We start from the raw sequence: 18,216 nt of genomic DNA on the forward strand, positions 1-18,216 counted from the left end.
ACGGACCACAACAAAATGGCTAACATTCGATGGCCTAAAAAACCTCACTACTTTTTGCAATTAACCAAACTACTCTGCCCTTTGGAACACAAGTCTCAACTCACTCCTGTCCCAGCCATCTATATCAACGCTAGATCTGTGGGGAACAAGGCTGTCTGACTCAGGGCTCTGCTAAAATCTTCAGATCTGGGCTTTCTATTTATTTCAGAAACATGGCTCACAGACGTTGATAGTCCGATACTGCCCCACATCTATTCACCCGGTTATGGCATTCTTCATTCTCCAAGACAAGGTAAAAAAGGAGGCGGACTTGCTCTTATCTTTAAGATTTTTTTTCCATGTGTCTTTAGTTAGTTCTGGGTTTTTCCCTGAACTGGAAGGCATATTATGTAAATTCTGCGATGATTCAAAAGAGGCAAATCAAATAGCCCTACTCCACATTTATTGTCCTCCAGGAGCTTGGTCCAAAGCAGAACCACTACTTCTAGAGATGACTTCCTCTGTCATGTCACAGTCCTCAAGGATTATCTTCCTGGGAGACTTAAAACCTACACTTGGAAAATGATGCAGACACCAACGTCCACAACTTCAAATCATTCCTCAAGGACTGCGAACTAACTACATTCTCCGAGTGTGCAACTCATGAAAAAGGACATATGTCATGACTTCATGACGTCCTACCCTAATAGCTTGATTAGGTCATTCAAATGGAAGCCAGCACCATGTTCTGACCATTTCCAACTGGATTTCACCATTGATATCTGTAGGTCAAGCTTAACCAGTCACAAGTCATCCAAACTCAACTCCACCAAAGGTAAAATCACTTTCTGGTCTGAGCTAACAGATTCCCTCATTACTGCATCTCCTACACATGGTTCAATCAAATCCCGTTGGGACACCAAGGTGAAAGCCATACTAGACAAAATTGCTCCATTTACCACTAAAAAGGTCAAGACATCCAGAAATTCACCATGGTTTACAGAGGAACTATCCATTAAAAAGAATGTTGACGCCTTGAAAATCAATGAAGAAAGAACAAAGATACTACTGATAAATCAGCCTTCCGACGCTACAAAAAGAAGGTAGCTGACTTAAAACACCAATACTATAGCAGCCTAATATGTCAAGATGATCTTGACAACAAAAAGCTTTTCTCCTTAAGACACTAGCTGTCATGATTATGACTGTTTTCCTGGTTTGTGCTCCCCTCGCCCTCTGGTGGCCAGTACCAGCGACTGCTATAGACTAGCTGTTGCTGTTTCCCAAGCCTGTGTCAGAGGCCAGTCCGGTCCTTCCTGTCTGCCAGAGTTGCTTGCCTTGTTTGGCCATAAGCAGCACCCGTACTTGTCTTGGGATTCCTGCAGCTGTGCCTCAGCAGGTGATGGTCTTTATTAAGCACCTGTGGGCTTTGCTACGTTGCCTTTGCATTGCCAAAGGTCTCTGGGTGAGTTGGTGTGCTCTGTTGCACTTCTGCCTAGTTTAGCTTCTTGTCTGAATTCCTTGTTCCTGTTCAGTCTGTGTTGGTTAGCTTAAGTTTTATTACTTCCTAGTCTTGTTTCTTGACTGTTTGTCTTGATTGGTTCCTGTTCAGCCTGTGTGTAGTTTAGCTTTTACCATTTTGATTGTATCTCTCCTAGTGGCTGCTTGACAGCTTTCAGTCCCTGTTCCTTAGTCTATTTTCTGCCTAGTGTTGTGTTATTTGTCTGTGAGTCCTAGCCTAGTATTGTGCCTTGCCTCTCATGTTTATTCCTTTCCCCTCTGAACCCTAACTCTGCTTCAGTCTAGCTTGTTCCTGTACCATGTGTCTTGTGTGGAATCCTGAAGTCCTGCAGGCCGCCTGCACCTAGGGGCTCAACCTCTGGGGAACGGCGGTCACCACAGGTGAGTCCAATTGGTCCAGTCCTGTCTTTCCAGCTTTGCTTGCCTATAGCTTAGTTCCACTCCAATCTCTAGTCCTGTGTGTTCTTGCCTTGTTTGTCTGCATCTGCAGCTCCTGTCTTTGTTTGGTAATCCAGTTCTGGCTGGGGGGTTTTGCCTGCTGCTGCCGCTTTACGGCAGTAGCCCAAGGGCTCACGTTTATCCCAGTGTCAGAGAAGCCAGAGATCATGACACTAGCTTCCGCTAATAAGGATGAACATTCACAGAAAACATGTCCCACCGCCCAAGACCTCATATCATTTCGTCAATAAGATCCTCCAACTTAGGTCTGAACTATCTAGGGCTACTCCAACCGAGGAAAATAGGTCAACCTGTAGTTCACCCTTAATCGCTGGAGATCTTACAACCCAATGGATCAAAAATGAGCAAAACTGGGAATCTTTTCAACCACTAAGGATGCAAGATCAACACTACTGAAATGCTCCAGAGCCAACTGCTTCCTAGATCAATGCCCAAAACACCTACTCAAATCCATACCTATGGAAGCAGTAAACTGTTTACTTGATGATCTCAATAAGCTGTTCTTCCGCTGCTTTCCCAGGTTTTAACAATAGGGATATACACGCAGTGTTCTCATGCAGTGGGAACTTCCCATCTAAAATAACCGCTTGATGATATGCAAATAGAGGGCCCATCAGGGAGTGTTGCATAATTTTATAGAACTCTCCTGAATATCCATCTACCCCAGGTGCTGAGTAGGACTTTAACCCCTTAATCGCGGTTTGCAACTCCTTTGGCTGTATCAGGGAATCTAGTAAAGCTATCTCTTCCTCTCCAAATTGTGGCATACCGGCCTTCCGCAAGAACTCTGCTATTTCCCGTCTCCCCCCTGATTGGTCCTTCTTATATAGGTGTATAAAATGCTCTTGTAGGGTTCTAAGTATTTCATCTAACTTATTAGTTATATTCCCCTTACTATCCCGAATTACTGGAATCGCCCGGTTGCCGCCCCTCCTTTTAACCATCCTTGCTAGGAGACCCCCTGCCCTGTTGCCAAATCTGTTAAACTTATATTTTTGAAAGGTCTGATTTCTAAGTAAATTCTCGTGTAACACTGAATTGATGGAGGCTTGTATGGCTAAGTATCTGTCTTTATTAACTTCTGTTGGTTGCGCCAGATGTCGGCGCCTTGCCCTCGCCAGTTGCTTGTTTAAACTAACTAGACTACGCGCAGACCTCTTCCATCTAGCCGCAACGTATGCAATCAAATCTCCCCGCAAAACGGCCTTTCCTGTGCACCAAAATAATTGGGGGTTAGATTGGTGGGCTTTATTGAAATGTGCATACTCCTCCCATCGTGCCTTTAAAAATTTCTGAAATGATTTATCATTGGCTAGGTAACTCGGGAATCTCCAACGTCTGGTCGTCGCAGAACTACAGGGGTTATCTAGTTTGATCCAGACGGGACTATGGTCAGAAATTAATATCTCCTCTATTGTGGAGTTGACGACATGTGGAAACAGGGCCTCTGATATAAATATATAGTCTATCCTTCCCCATGTTCCGTGGGCCCTCGATCTGTGCGAGTACTCCCTGGTCTCTGGGTGTAAATTCCTCCAGACATCTACCACAGAGAGAGAGAGTGCCCAAATTCCTTCAACATTTTCCCTACCTTGTGACCTGTGTGAGCGTGTCCTCTTGCCCCTGTGCAGTCTAACCCGGGGTCCATCAAACAGTTCATATCTCCCACTACAATCAGATCTTTACCTTGATATGGTGTCATTTGCTTCAATAAGTTAGGGAAGAATGACCTCTCCGGTGGCGTAGGGGCATATATGTTTAATATATATAATTCCCTCCCTTGTAGCCATAGTTTAACCAAAAGATACCGTCCTGCGGGATCTTGTAATTCCTTTTTTACTGAATAGGCTAAACGTTTATGAAAACATATCGCTACCCCACCCTTCCTCCCTTCTGCCGAGGCATATAGCACCTGCCCGACCCAACTTTGTTGGAGTTTCTCATGTTCCAAATCTGATAATTTTGTTTCCTGCATACACACAACATCAGCATTTAAGTGTTTTAAATGTTTTAAAATCTTTTTTCTCTTGCATGGGGATGTGATACCCCCCACATTCCAAGTTATTAATTTACAATGTGGTACATACAATAATATTGCGTCCACTCCTGGTTATTTTATATCGTTCGGCGGCTGGGTCCCAGCCCTTCCCCAGCCGCCGCATTAAGTATATAATCGCTTCAACTCCAGCATCTAGCTGCACTAAGTGTGGATTAAGTAAGTTCTTGTTTGTGTCTCTCCCGTCTAGTGCGTTTCTTACTTGAAAAAGTCCTTCCTCCTCCTCTGGTTGCCCTCTGTGATGTCCCTGTGCTCTGTTTTCCTTCTGCTGTCTCGTCATGCCCTCCCCCCCTCCCCCCCCCCCTTCCCGCCTTGACCCTAACACTTATTGACTTCTATCACCTACTTGAAGCCCCTAACGTGACCATTCCCCCCTTTATTCTACTCCTACTCCTCCCCCCTTTTGCGTTCATTCTTTGTGCAAGATAAAATCTGATTTCTGGATCACACTTACATCTCATGCAGCATTGAATCAATCTAACATTTTAACCAAAAATGTCTTAAACAGTGCAACTTTTAACCTGAACAGTAACATTAAATCTTAGACATTGCTACTACATTTGCATTTACCAGTCCCTTAACCTCCTCTCAAGGAGGTTCGCTGCTTTGGCACTTGTTCCTCTGGACCACATTCGTTCTCAAGGATCTGGGTCTTTCAATGCTGCATCCACGAACTGTTGCGCATCTTGTACCTTCTGAAAAGAATGCCACTGGTTCCCATGCTGTATCTTCAAAGTGGCTGGATATATTAGCATAAATCTCATATTTTTATTGGCTAACGCTGCACATATTGGATGGAATCGCCTCCTTTGTTCTTGAACTCCTGCCGAGTAGTCTTGAAAATTTTTTATCGAGGACCCCTCATATGTAAGGGAATCTCGCTTTATTCTGAAGCCTCGGATGATCTCTTCTTTGTGCAAATAATTGTGCACTTTAATGATGACAATTCTGGGGCGTTGCATACCCTGCTGCCAGCGTCCAAGCCTGTGTGCTCTCTCTATGCACAGTTCTCCGTAGCTATCAGATAAAGCCAGTTCTTTTTTCAGCCACTTTTCTAGAAGAGGACCCAGTGACTTCTCCGGAATTTTCTCTGGTAGTCCAACAAGTCTCAAGTTGCACCTGCGTGCCCGGTTTTCCATATCTTCTAATTTGTCCTGCTGCAACTTAAGTTGCTCCTGTAAACGCGCTATTTCCTGTAAGTGCTGTGATCCTGAATCCTCTACTGCTGAGATCCGGTTTTCAGCATCATCCACTCTCTTCTCTGTGTCTGCCATTGAGGACTCCATGTTTTTCATCTGCCCCGCCAGTAGATCAAATCTTGGGCTGAGGGCCGCGCTCACCGCCGCAGTAATCTGGGCGAGTTGCTTTTCTGTAAATTCTCCTACACCTGTTTGTTTCTGATCCGCCATTTTGTGACTGGATTTAGGTGGAGATGTTTTTTCCTTATCAAACTTCGTTCCCCTGCGCGTGGTTCCAGAGGGCATAGGCTTCAGGTATTGCTCCATGCAAAAACTAGGGACGTCCTCCGCCACTTCCTGCCCAGGCTGCGGGTGCAATTGTAAATATTGATCAAAGTATCTGGAAAGTCTCAGCCCATATAAATTCTTGGTACAGATCGTATTTGTGTAAGGCTTCCCTGAAATCTGTCCTTGTACTAATAGGCCAAAGCCTACAGCAAACCTTGAGTACCAGAAAGAGGCTTCCGCTGTTCTCTGGGCGCTTGTTACCTGCACCACTCTCCACTTCGCTAACACTTAGGGAAACCGCTCTCTTTGAGGTGCCATCCGCTTTAGCAGCCTTTTATCTCAGGAAATCGTGGCCTTAATGTGTCTTAGAGCTGTATTTGCATGGTAGCTGTTTGCCGCTAATCCTGGAGTCTCCTCTTTACCGGCTCTGAGTGGATCGTGGCGTTCTTTTTAATTGCTCCTATTCTCTCCTATCGTGCACCCCCGGGCTCAATTCCTCCTCATTCTGCTTCGCCCCTTTTCCCGGCTGATTGCCTGCTAAGCGGCTCTCCAGTCTGCCCGTTGCCGCTGCTGTTTCCCGCCTTAGGCCGCCATTTTGCGCTATGGATCGCGCTGTTGTTTACAATTTTCTCGCTGCTGCCATCGACCTCAGGGCTCTGCCCATCACACGTTTCTTATGCCCTTGCCTTCCGTCAGCCTGTGGTGGTTCGCTGGAGCGGGTCTGGTCCGTCAAATTCGGGGCTTCATTTGTGGAGCGACGGAGCTCACGGCAGCGCTGCCATTTTGCCGCCCGGCTCCACCGGAAGTCCCTCAATAAGCTGTTAAAAACTGGCTTTCTTCCTCTTGATATGGGCAAAATTGTTCTCACTCCACCACTGAAGGGATCTGGGCTAGAAGTAACATTGACTGCAAACTACCGTCCAGTGGCAGGCATACCCCTTTTTACTAAAGCATTAGAAACCTACTTTAGTAAACCACTTTATCTGGAAAAATTTTTCTATTTTACACTGGTCACAATTTGGCTTCAGTTCGTCGCATAGTACAAAACATTACTGCTAGTTCTAACTACATATGTCAAACACCTATGCAAAGGCGACCAAGTAATTGATCTCCAATTCGATATATCGGCGGTGTTCGATGCAGTCAACCACACATTGCTACTTGAATGCCTGGATCAGATAGGAATAACAGAGTGTGCTCAAATGGTTCAGTGAATTCCTTTCAAATCAAAGCAATTCTGTCAGGCAAAACAACCAACTTTCCAACTACTGGTCTAATAACTGCGGGGTCCTTCAGGGATCTCCCCTCTCACTGATCCTTTGCCTCAGTACACGTCGGACTTAATGAACTACTATTATCCTATGCAGATGACATCCTGCTTCTCTTAACAGTAACAGCATCAAAGATCCAACTCAGTCTGTAGCGGATGGTATGACTGCTGTTAGCACCTGGGCCCTGACCAAGAAACTGAAACTAAATGCACAAAAAATCCTAGGTCCCGTGCTTCCGAAATCAAGGAGTTGAGGTCCCATCAATATCTCTGTCCAATGGTCAATGCATTATAGTTGGATCTGAAACCAGAGTATTAGGGGTATAGCTTGATTCTTCACTCACCTTCTCTTCCCATATTAATCAGCTATGGAAGAAAGCACTATTCAAAATGAGACAGCTATGTCTAATCAGACCATTCTTGACCAAAAAGCCTTCGCACTACTATTCCAAATTCACTTGGATTACTGTAATGTTCTATTTCTCGGTATTGTCAATAGCAGAAAAAAACTGCAAATCATACAGAATACAGCTGCAACACTAATATACTGATTGAATAGATATACTAGTGTTTCAACTCATCTAAACAAACTGCACTGGCTTTCCATAGCAAATCTTACAAGGCTTCACCTCTGAACTGTTGACTAAGACCACTTCTATATCTGGTCCAGTCTAACAGACTGAAACAAGAACTAATGCTAGCATCACCACTAAAAAAGACAATTCTAAATCAGAAGATTTTCTGCTCTCTATTCTCCGTACTTGGAGCAGTGGTGTAGCTAAGGGTGGGCCTGGGTGGGCACAGGTCCACCCATTCAGCAGCCCATGAAGCCCCAAAACTCTTCAGTGGCAGCACCTCACTACTCTCTCTCCCTCTTCTCCACTCGTGGTCTGGCATCTGCCCATCTCTCTAACCCCCCTCCCAGTCTACCTCAGAGCTACTGCCAGCGGCATCCTGCATCGGCCCTGCAGGCTTCTCTTTATTATGTCCTGCCCTCAATGATGTCACTTCTTGTTTTTTTGGTAGGAATGTAGTAGAGAGAAGCCTGCAGAGCTGGCGCAGGTTGCCTATAGGAATTGTGATGGGCAATGGCTATGAGGTAGGACCGGGGGACGGGGTTCAGAGAGAAACAGGCAGATGTTGGGTCATTTAAAAAAAAAAAACAACCCAACACTATATTGTATGTATGTACAGGGATGGGGGTGGGAAGGGCCCACCCAGGTTAACTTTGGGCCCACTCAAAATGGCAGGTCTGCCTACGCCCCTGACTTGAGAGTCAAAATATGGAACTCTACCTATTCCCATCAAAACAAAAAACAGCTACCTCAAGTTCAGGAAGAAGTTAAAAACCTTTCTCTTCCCAAAGACTGCTTCATAATAATCCACCATGACTTCTACTTCCTAGTATCATCCATTATCCTTTCCTTTAATGTTTTTAGTCTCATGCATTACACCAATGGTCTCTAATGTTTCTCATACCTCACACTAACACTATCTGCTTTTGTCTCACTTAGAATGTAAACCACACTGAAACCTGGAAAGGGGATATTAGCGGTATACAAGAATTGAATTGAACACTGAAATCCTTATTAAGCATTGCACTTTGGTATGTCTTTTTTCCTATGAAGTCCAGGATCTTATTATTCCTCTCAGGTGGGGAATTAGAATAATCTAACAATCAATTCATGCTGGACTTGGGGAAAATCCACTATTTCTGGGGTAAGCAGTATAAAATGTTTTGTACTTTTTGGGGATCTTGCCAGGTATTTGTGACCTGGATTGGCCACTGTTGTAAACAGGATGCTGGGCTTGATGGACCTCTGGTCTTTCCCAGTATGGCAATACTTACGTACTTATGTACGCACTTCCAGAATATTTTATTTTCCGGCGCGTGGTGCTAACTGGGTGGTAATCGGCATTGTTACGCATGCTGACGATTACCACCTGGCTAACGCACGAGACCTTACCACTAAGTGAATGGGTGGCGGTAAGGTATTGGGCCCAAAATGGATGCTCGCCAATTTTCATTTTGCCACGTTTGTTTTTGGTCAAAAAAACCAAAAGAAATAAAGGCCTTTTTTGCAGGTGCGCTAAAAAATGGACCTGCACATGTCCAATACACGTCTACACCAGTGCAGGCCATTTTTCGGCACACCTTAGTAAAAGGACTCCAAAGCTTTTAATTGAGCTGGAAATGCATTTGCAGCAGTCTCGTTGGCTGATCAGCTTTAGCCTGCCAGAAATGTTGACTTACAAAATGGCATGACAATTTTTGAAAGGCTATATATATCCTTTGCTTGTTTTCATAAGTACATAAGTAATGCCACACTGGAAAAAGACTAAGGGTCCATCGAGCCCAGCATCCTGTCCATGACGGCAGCCAATCCAGGCCAAGGGCACCTGGCAAGCTTCCCAAAAGTACAAACATTTTATACATGTTATTCACGAAATTTTGGATATTTCCCAAGTCCATTTAGTAGTGGTTTATGGACTTGTCCTTTAGGAAACCGTACAAACCCCTTTTTGAACTCTGCCAAGCTAACCGCCTTCACTACGTTCTCCGGCAACGAATTCCAGAGTTTAATTATGCATTGAGTGAAGAAACATTATATCCGATTTGTTTTAAATTTACTACACTGTAGTTTCATCGCATGCCCCCTAGTCCTAGTATTTTTGGAAAGCGTGAACAGATGCTTCACATCCACCTGTTCCAGTCCACTCATTATTTTATATACCTCTATCAAGTCTCCCCTCAGCTGTCTCTTCTCCAAGCTGAAAAGCCATAGCCTCCTTAGTCTTTCTTCATAGGGAAGTCATCCCATCCCCGCTATCATTTTAGTCACCCTTCTCTGCACCTTTTCCAATTCTACTATATCTTTCTTGAGATGGGGCGACCAGAATTGAACACAATACTCAAGGTGCGGTCGCACTATGGCACGATACAACGGCATTATAACATCCTCGCACCTGTTTTCCATACCTTTCCTAATAACCAACATGAAAGGCTACACAGGAAATTGGAGGGTCATGGGATAGGAGGAAAAGTCCTATTGTGGATTAAAAACTGGTTGAAGGATAGGAAACAGAGAGTGGGGTTAAATGGGCAATATTCACAATGGAGAAGGGTAGTTAGTGGGGTTCCTCAGGGGTCTGTGTTAGGACTGCTGCTTTTTAATATATTTATAAATGATTTAGAAATGTGAGTAACTAGCGAGGTAATTAAATTTGCTGATGACACAAAGTTATTCAAAGTCGTTAACTCGCGACAGGATTGTGAAAAATTACAGAAGGACCTTACGAGATTGGGAGACTGGGTGGCTAAATGGCAGATGACGTTTAATGTGAACAAGTGCAAGGTGATACATGAGGGAAAAAAGAACCCGAATTATAGCTACGTCATGCAAGGTTCCACATTAGGAGTTATGGACCAAGAAAGGGATCTGGGTGTCGTCGTCGTCGATAATACACTGAAACCTTCTGCTCAGTGTGCTGCTGCGGCTCAGAAAGCGAATAGAATGTTAGGTATTATTAGGAAAGGTATGGAAAACAGGTGTGAGGATGTTATAATGCCGTTGTATCGCTCCATGGTGCGACCGCACTTTGAGTATTGTGTTCAATTCTGGTCGCCGCATCTCAAGAAAGATATAGTGGAATTGGAAAAGGTGCAGCGAAGGGCGACTAAAATGATAGCGGGGATGGGACGACTTCCCTATGAAGAAAGACTAAGGAGGCTACGGCTTTTCAGCTTGGAGAAGAGACAGCTGAGGGGAGATGATAGAGGTATATAAAATAATGAGTGGAGTGGAACAGGTGGATGTGAAGCGTCTGTTCACGCTTTCCAAAAATACTAGGGGGCATACGATGAAACTACAGTGTACTAAATTTAAAACAAATCGGAGAAAAATTTTCTTCACCCAACGCGTAATTAAACTCTGGAAATCGTTGCCGGACAACGTGGTGAAGGCGGTTAGCTTGGCAGAGTTTAAAAGGGGGTTAGACGGTTTCCTAAAGGACAAGTCCATAAACCGCTACTAAATGGACTTGGGAAAAATCCACAATTCCGGGAATAACATGTATAGAATGTTTGTACGTTTGGGAAGCTTGCCAGGTGCCCTTGGCCTGGATTGGCCGCTGTTGTGGACAGGATGCTGTGCTCGATGGACCCTTGGTCTTTTCTCAGTGTGGCATTACTTATGTACTTCTATTCGCTTTCCTAGCCACAGCAGCACACTGAGCAGAAGGTTTCAGTGTATTATCGACAACGACACCCAGACCCCTTTCTTGGTCCGTAACTCCTAACGTGGAACCTTGCATGACATAGCTATAATTCGGGTTCTTTTTTCCCACATGCACCTTGTACTTGCTCACATTAAACATCATCTGCCATTTTGCCGCCCAGTCTCCCAGTCTCGTAAGATCCTTCTGTAATTTTTCACAATCCTGTCGTGAGTTAACGACTTTGAATAACTTTGTGTCATCAGCAAATTTAAATACCTTGCTAGTATCTCCAATCTCTAAATCATTCATAGGAGCCGACTCTGTGGGTGCTGTGGGTGCTTGAGCACCACCAATATTGAGAAAATTCCTTGTATGTGTCCAGGGAGAGGTTATTTCCATTGTGCTTAGCACCCCCAATAATTTTGAAAAGTTGGCTCCTATGAAATCATTTATAAATATATTAAAAAGCAGCGGTCCCAGCACAGACCCCTGAGGAACCCCACTAACCACCCTTCTCGGCCGCTTAAAATACCATTTCCGACACAGGTATCTCACCCAAATCTTCCTCGGTGAAGACCAAAGCAAAGAATTCGTTCAATCTCTCCGCTACGTCTTTATCTTCCTTGATCGCCCCTTTTACCCCTCGGTCATCCAGTAGCCAAACCGATTCTTTTGCTGGCTTCCTGCTTTTAATATACCGAAAAACAATTTTTGCTATTTTTTTTGCCTCTAATGCCATCTTTTTTTCGTAATCCCTCTTGGCCTTCTTTATCTGCGCCTTGCATTTGCTTTGACACTCCTTATGCTGCTTCTTGTTATTTTCAGACGGTTCCTTCTTCCATTTTCTGAAGGCGTTTCTTTTAGCCCTAATAGCTTCCTTCACCTCACTTTTCAACCACGCCAGCTGTCTTTTGGACTTCCGTCTTTCTTTTCTAATTCACGGAATATGTTTGGCCTGGGCCTCCTGGATGGTATTTTTGAACAGCGTCCATGCCTGTTGTACAGTTTTTACCCTCTCATTTGCCCCCCTAAGTTTTTTTTTTAACCGTTCTCATTTTATCATAGTCTCCTTTTTTTTTAAGGTACAACACTAACATATTTGACTTCCTGTGTATAGTTACTTCAACAATTCATTGCTGGTTAACGTGCCAAATTTGGTAACTAAAGCTTGGAGAATAGGCCCACACACTGGCATGCCTTTATTTCTCTCTTGTACAAATGCGTGCAGGGCCTTTTTGACCACACCTTGAATATTGTGTTCAATTCTGGTCGCCACATCTCAAAAAAGATATAGTGAAATTAGAAAAGGTGCAGAGAAGGGTGACGAAAATGATAAAGGGGATGGGACGACTTCCCTATGAGGAAAGGCTAAAGCGGCTAGGGCTCTTCAGCTTGGAGAAAAGACGGTTGAGGGGAGATATGATAGAGGTCTATAAAATAATGAGTGGAGTTGAACGGGTAAATGTGAAGCGTCTGTTTATGCTTTCCAAAAATACTAGGATTAGGGAGCATGCAATGAAGCTACAAAGTAGTAAATTTAAAATGAATCGGAGAAAATCTTTCTTCACTCAACGTGTAATTAAACTCTGGAATTCGTTGCCAGAGAATGTGGTAAAGGCAGTTAGCTTAGCGAAGTTTAAAAAAGGTTTCGATGGCTTCCTAAAGGAAAAGTCCATAGACCATTATTAAATAGGACTTGGGGAAAATCTGGGATAAGCAGTATAAAATATTTTGTCCTTTTTTGGGATCTTGCCAGGTATTTATGACCTGGATTGGCCACTGTTGGAAACAGGATGCTGTGCTTGATGGACCTTTGGTCTGTCCCAGTATGGCAATACTTATGTACTTATGCTCTTTAGGGCTGACTTGGCCATGACAGAGTGGTGGGGTAGTTGGACTTTATCAAAGCCTAGGCAGGGTAGACTACCTAAACAGCTTATGTGGCAAAGGGTAGAATGGGGGAGGGGAGAAATCAGTTCCCAATTTAATGCAGTATTGGGAAGCACAGTTACATCAACTACTGGAGTGGGAAATTAGCCCTCATACAGTGGTAGTAATTTTGGAACAAGCTCATTTTCCTGATTTTCCCTTGAGGCATTTACTTAGGGGGGGGGGGGGGCAGATTCTTCAAATTCACATTAACAACACTTTTATGAGACATTTATTGGGTATTTGGTTAAAAGTTCATAAATGCTATGGGGGTGGGGGTGGGGAGCAGGGTTTCTTCATTGGCCCCACTATAGTATTAACCAGGAGGTGCCAGATGACCGACGCATCGGCACCTCCTGAATGGAGGGTGAGCGCTCCTCTCGGCGCTTCTCGAGTGCCGACTTCCTCGGCTCCCCGGAGCTCTCGGTACCGTGCATGGAAGGAGAATGATGACTGTGCTTCTTAGCCTTCGCTCGACGCCCGTCATCGAGACTCCTCGGTACCGAAGAGGATGTGGAACCCTCACACCTCCTAGAGGCCGGGTCCGACGAAGGTCGGTCCTGGGGGGCTTGCATAGCAGTAGGCCTCGAGATAGGTGGAGACCCACTCGCGTCGCTGCTCCCAGCTCGATGCAGTCTTTCGGCAGCCATTACCTGGACTCCCGATGTCGATGCTTCCCTCAACGTTGACGCCGCCAACCTTGAACCGATGTCGATGCCGCCAACCTCGGAACCGATGTCAATGCAGACGTCAAAGGACTGGACCGATCTGAAAGAAGTTTCTCACGCTGAGCCTCTCGAGCCACTTGGGTCCGTTTTTTCATCAATTTACACATCTTACAAGCAGCTGGAAGATGGTCAGGCCGAAGACATAAGAGACACCACATGTGGGGGTCGGTACTGGAGATGGTCCGGTTGCACCGAGTACAACGCTTGAAGCCGCTGGGTGTCCTCGATGACATGGAGGGAAAAACGGCGGTCGCGAAATCAAAAGGCTCGATGGTGCCAAGAAAAAATGGCACAAAAAGGAAGAAACAGCCCGATCGAGCAGCCTAAAGGGTGGCCGCGTCGAAAAAAAAGGAAACTTAAAAAGAGGGAGAAAACCTAAGAAATAAAGGAAAAACTACTACTTTTTTTTTTTAATTTGGGAAGCAAACAATTTGTTTGAAAAAAAGAAAAAGGAAAAAAACAGAAGCAATAATGCTAGCTGGGGTCTCCTGAGCCAATAAAGAGAGCGTAAGCAAAATTTGTGTCTCTACAGAACGCGAATCAAGAAAATCTAAAGGAGACACACTCGCGTCGCGGGTAGGAACCTGCTTGCACAGGTGCGGTGCATCTTGACCCGTACGATGTCGCGTTCTGGAAAGTTCTTATTTTTTTGTAAGTTCCTGGTTTCTGGGCAGTCGCAGACGACGACCCATCAGTGATAATATTCAGCCTGCTTGTCCTCAGAGAAATTCCAGTTATGATCTAACATCCAGCGGTTGACTTCCGGGTTTAGAGGTCCCGCCGGAGTGGATTCTTCACCCAGCAGGGCCTGTGCAAAGATTTTCCAGTTCATAGTATGTTATTATTGCATGTGGTTTTAACTGGGTTTGAGGGATGAAGTTTTAAGTTAATGAATACGTTATAAGACAGTTAAAAGTATTGTAGGTTTAGTCTCCTGAGGATGCCTGTATGGTGGAAACATGCAGTCATGTAGAGACTAACGATGCAAATGTTGGAGTATTTGAAGCACAAACTGCAAGCCTCTACATGTCTAGAATTTCCATCATATGCAAGTGTGATACTCAAGGATTTCAGCTCAATTTATGGACTCAGACATCACTGGACCAAGTGGTCAGCATTCGAAAGTTGCAGAAGTTTAGTTATGTATATGGCAAATTCCAAGTGAAGGACTGTTTTCATCTGTGTGAGTGAAGTTAATGATTGCTCTCATCTGCTGCAAGAGAACTCAATATTTGGATTATTTGCTGGACTGAAACAATTATGTTGGACTACAATAATTTTGATCAGTATGGTTAACTCCACATGTAGTTTGGGTTGAGTTATATTTACATTTTTAAAGAAATATAAGATGTGAATAAAATCCTAAGTTTTTGATATAGTACACAAGTTTATCTCAATAATTTAATGTCACAAGTATTTAATAGTAACATAGTAACATAATGACGGCAGAAAAAGACCTGCACGGTCCATCCAGTCTGCCCAACCAGATAACTCATATGTGCTACTTTCTGTGTATACCCTACTTTGATTTGTACCTGTGCTCTTCAGGGCACAGACCGTATAAGTCTGCCCAGCACTATCCCCGCCTCCCAACCACCAGCCCCGCCTCCCAACCACCGGCTCTGACACAGACCGTACAAGTCTGCCCAGCACTATCCCCGCCTCCCAACCACCAGTCCCACTTCCCACCACCGGCTCTGGCACAGACCGTATAAGTCTTCCCAGCACTATCCCCGCCTCCCTACCACCAGCCCCGCCTCCCGATCTTGACTAAGCTCCTGAGGATCCATTCCTTTGCCACAGGATTCCTTTATGCTTATCCCACGCATGTTTGAATTCCGTTACCGTTTTCATTTCCACCACCTCCCGTGGGAGGGCATTCCAAGCATCCACTACTCTCTCCGTGAAAAAATACTTCCTGACATTTTTCTTGAGTCTGCCCCCCTTCAATCTCATTTCATGTCCTCTCGTTCTACCATCATCCCGATAATCATTGTACTAGTATACTAACCCCATTGTGGTGATTTAATAAATATGCATGAGATTCAAATGCCTACATCCATTGTATGCAAATTTCTTATATGCATATTCATTAGGAATATCCTGAAACCCAGGTCTGGTTGCAGCCCTCAAGGAATAACTTGGACAAGCCTGGTTTAGTCTGTAAGATGCTGCTAACCTCTGCCATTTTTGCTACTCCAGATGTAACATAACGTAACATACATCTCATATTCCGTTTACACCGTCATGAGTTCAAAGTGGATTACAAAGATCAAGGGTATTATGCTTAGGAAGGTACAATGAATTATCAAATGAAATGACATATCAATAAAGAAAAAAGTTCTTATGACTAGACAATATCAAGTTGCTACTCTTTGACAAGGATATATATATTCATAAAACAGAATAGTTTTTATAGCCCTTCTGAAGAGAACATGGCTATTCCTCTCAAAATTTACAGTTGCAAAGTGCACCAACAGCAGTAGTTCAATGTGTACCTGTGAGACCCTGGGCGAGGGTTATGGGGTGGCCCTGGGAATAATTCAGGCAGACAAGGCAGATAAATGTGAAAGTAAATGCTTTTATTCACCTGGGCCCTGTTACCTCACAGGCCAGAACCTCAGATGCAACAGCTACTCTTATTTAGTCTCAAACAGGCCTCTGGCTAGCAGGCTAAGTGGTCTAGGCTAAGCGGTTTGTGGCTGGTATGAGACTTGCCCCGCCCCAAACAAAGCCTGTAAGTTGTCAGGTCCTCTGAAACTCAGCAAGGCTTGCAAGTCTAAACAAGAAACAGCGTTGGCTTACCTTTGCCAGGTCACAGCAGCTAAACACATTCAGTAAAGGCACAGACTTGTGCTTCAGTTCTTCCTTCCTAACCTTAGCCTGGCCCTGTCTTTTAAATTCCCAGGTATTGACGCCGCCCCTCCAGGCTCACTTCCTCCAGCGGGATCAGTGCTCTTAAGGTGACCCAGGCTAGCTAGAGAGGGACTTTTCTTAAGAGTGAGGGGAAATTTTCTATAAACCCTCCCATGTATTGACTCCACCCCTCCCAGCTCACTTCCTCCCAAGCGGGATCAGTGCTCTTAAGGTAGCCCAGTCTAGTTAGAGGGACTTTTCTTAAGGGTGAGGGGAAGTTTTCTATAAACCCCTTCACAGTCCCATACAGATAAACCAGCGGATCTGTACTTCATACTTTAAGTGGAAAGTTTACCCCATATTCCTTCCATGTTATGCATGTGACACTGGATCAATGGCCACTCAGCTGTATCTTGTTATTTTGGCTCTGTAGTTTTTTCCTTCTTTGGGTGTCCAACTCAATCAGAACCAGGATTAGATTCTAACACTGTAAGCCTTCATTTGCAACTAATAAAGGATTTTTTTCTCCTGCTTTATATCCAGCTCACTAGGGATGTGCATTTATTAGCAAGCCTTACAAGATTTAGTGCATAAATTTAACACACGACCTACAAATTAAAGTGTTTTAAGTTGGTATCAGCTTCCCTTTTTTTGATCATCCTTCCATTTATCTTCCTATGAAGACTAATGATTCTCACCTTTAACAGCCTGGTTTGTTCTTTGAAATCTTCATCCTCATCTGATTCAGCATCAGGCAGCTGATAAATCTTGATACCATGTTCTTCAATTTCATCTAGAATCTGGAAGATTAAGCACAGTGAAGGTTGCAGTGATTTGTATCTAAATTCAAGAAAGCTTGGGATAAACACAGAGGACCTCTAATAGAAAAGAAGGGATTGTAGAGCTTAGTAATTAATATGAATAGGCAGACTTGATGGGCCATACAGCCTTCAACTTCTATCACTTTCTTTATTAATTTTATAAAATGGCACCTATAGAATGGAGGAGTAGCCTAGTGCTTACAGCAGTGGGTTAAGAACAAGGGAAAATAAGTTTCAAATCCCACTAATGCTCCTTGTGATGTCAGACAAGCTACTTAACCCTTCACTGCCTCAGATACAAACAGATTATAGTCTCTCCAGGGAAAGGGAAATAATTACTGTACCTGAATGCAGTTCGCCTTGAGTTACTACTACTGAAAAGTCATGAGCTAAATCCAAATTCCCTCTCTCCCCTATGTGGTATGTCAAAGAAGTGTCTACTTTATAAAGGGAACACCAGATAATGTCCATGTCTCAAGACCATCAGAATTAGCTTTTAAGTCACTCTTAGCTAATAAAGGCATTGAGCTATCTTCTTCATTGGCCCGATAAGACATTTTTAAAAATATATATGTGCCAAACTGGGAATTGTCCTGCCTGTTAATTATATAGCTATTGTTTATGATGTGCATTTCCTTTGTTTGGCCAACAGGTGGTGACTGTACATAACTGTCAGTTTCTTCTTCCCAACAAAAGCTGTTACCTTAAGAGGTATATTTTTTAGTCACAGATAAGGGAGAGGAAAGAGAAGGTTCTCTTTTCCCCGAGACCCTGTGAACAGTTAGACTTCATAACATGTGCGCAGCTATACCTTGTTCCTGAACACCTCAGGTACTATTTAGGTAGTAGATTTATTTATTTATTTTATTACATTTGTACCCTGCGCTTTCCCACACATAGCAGGTTCAATGCG

The 18,216-nt window shown here is 44.0% G+C and overlaps 1 protein-coding gene across 3 annotated transcripts in view; it reads right to left on the reverse strand.

Annotated features, from left to right (window-relative positions):
* Positions 1-18,216, reverse strand: part of SEPTIN2 (septin 2) — a 488,195-nt gene that overhangs the window by 126,412 nt on the left and 343,567 nt on the right. For all 3 annotated transcript variants that reach the window (XM_030215817.1, XM_030215816.1, XM_030215818.1), the window contains exon 8: positions 17,181-17,282. In XM_030215817.1, the coding sequence (XP_030071677.1) occupies positions 17,181-17,282 (102 nt within the window). The remainder of the gene's footprint in view (positions 1-17,180; positions 17,283-18,216) is intronic.

Source organism: Microcaecilia unicolor, chromosome 10 (assembly GCF_901765095.1).
Source record: "Microcaecilia unicolor chromosome 10, aMicUni1.1, whole genome shotgun sequence".
Lineage (NCBI taxonomy): Eukaryota > Metazoa > Chordata > Amphibia > Gymnophiona > Siphonopidae > Microcaecilia > Microcaecilia unicolor.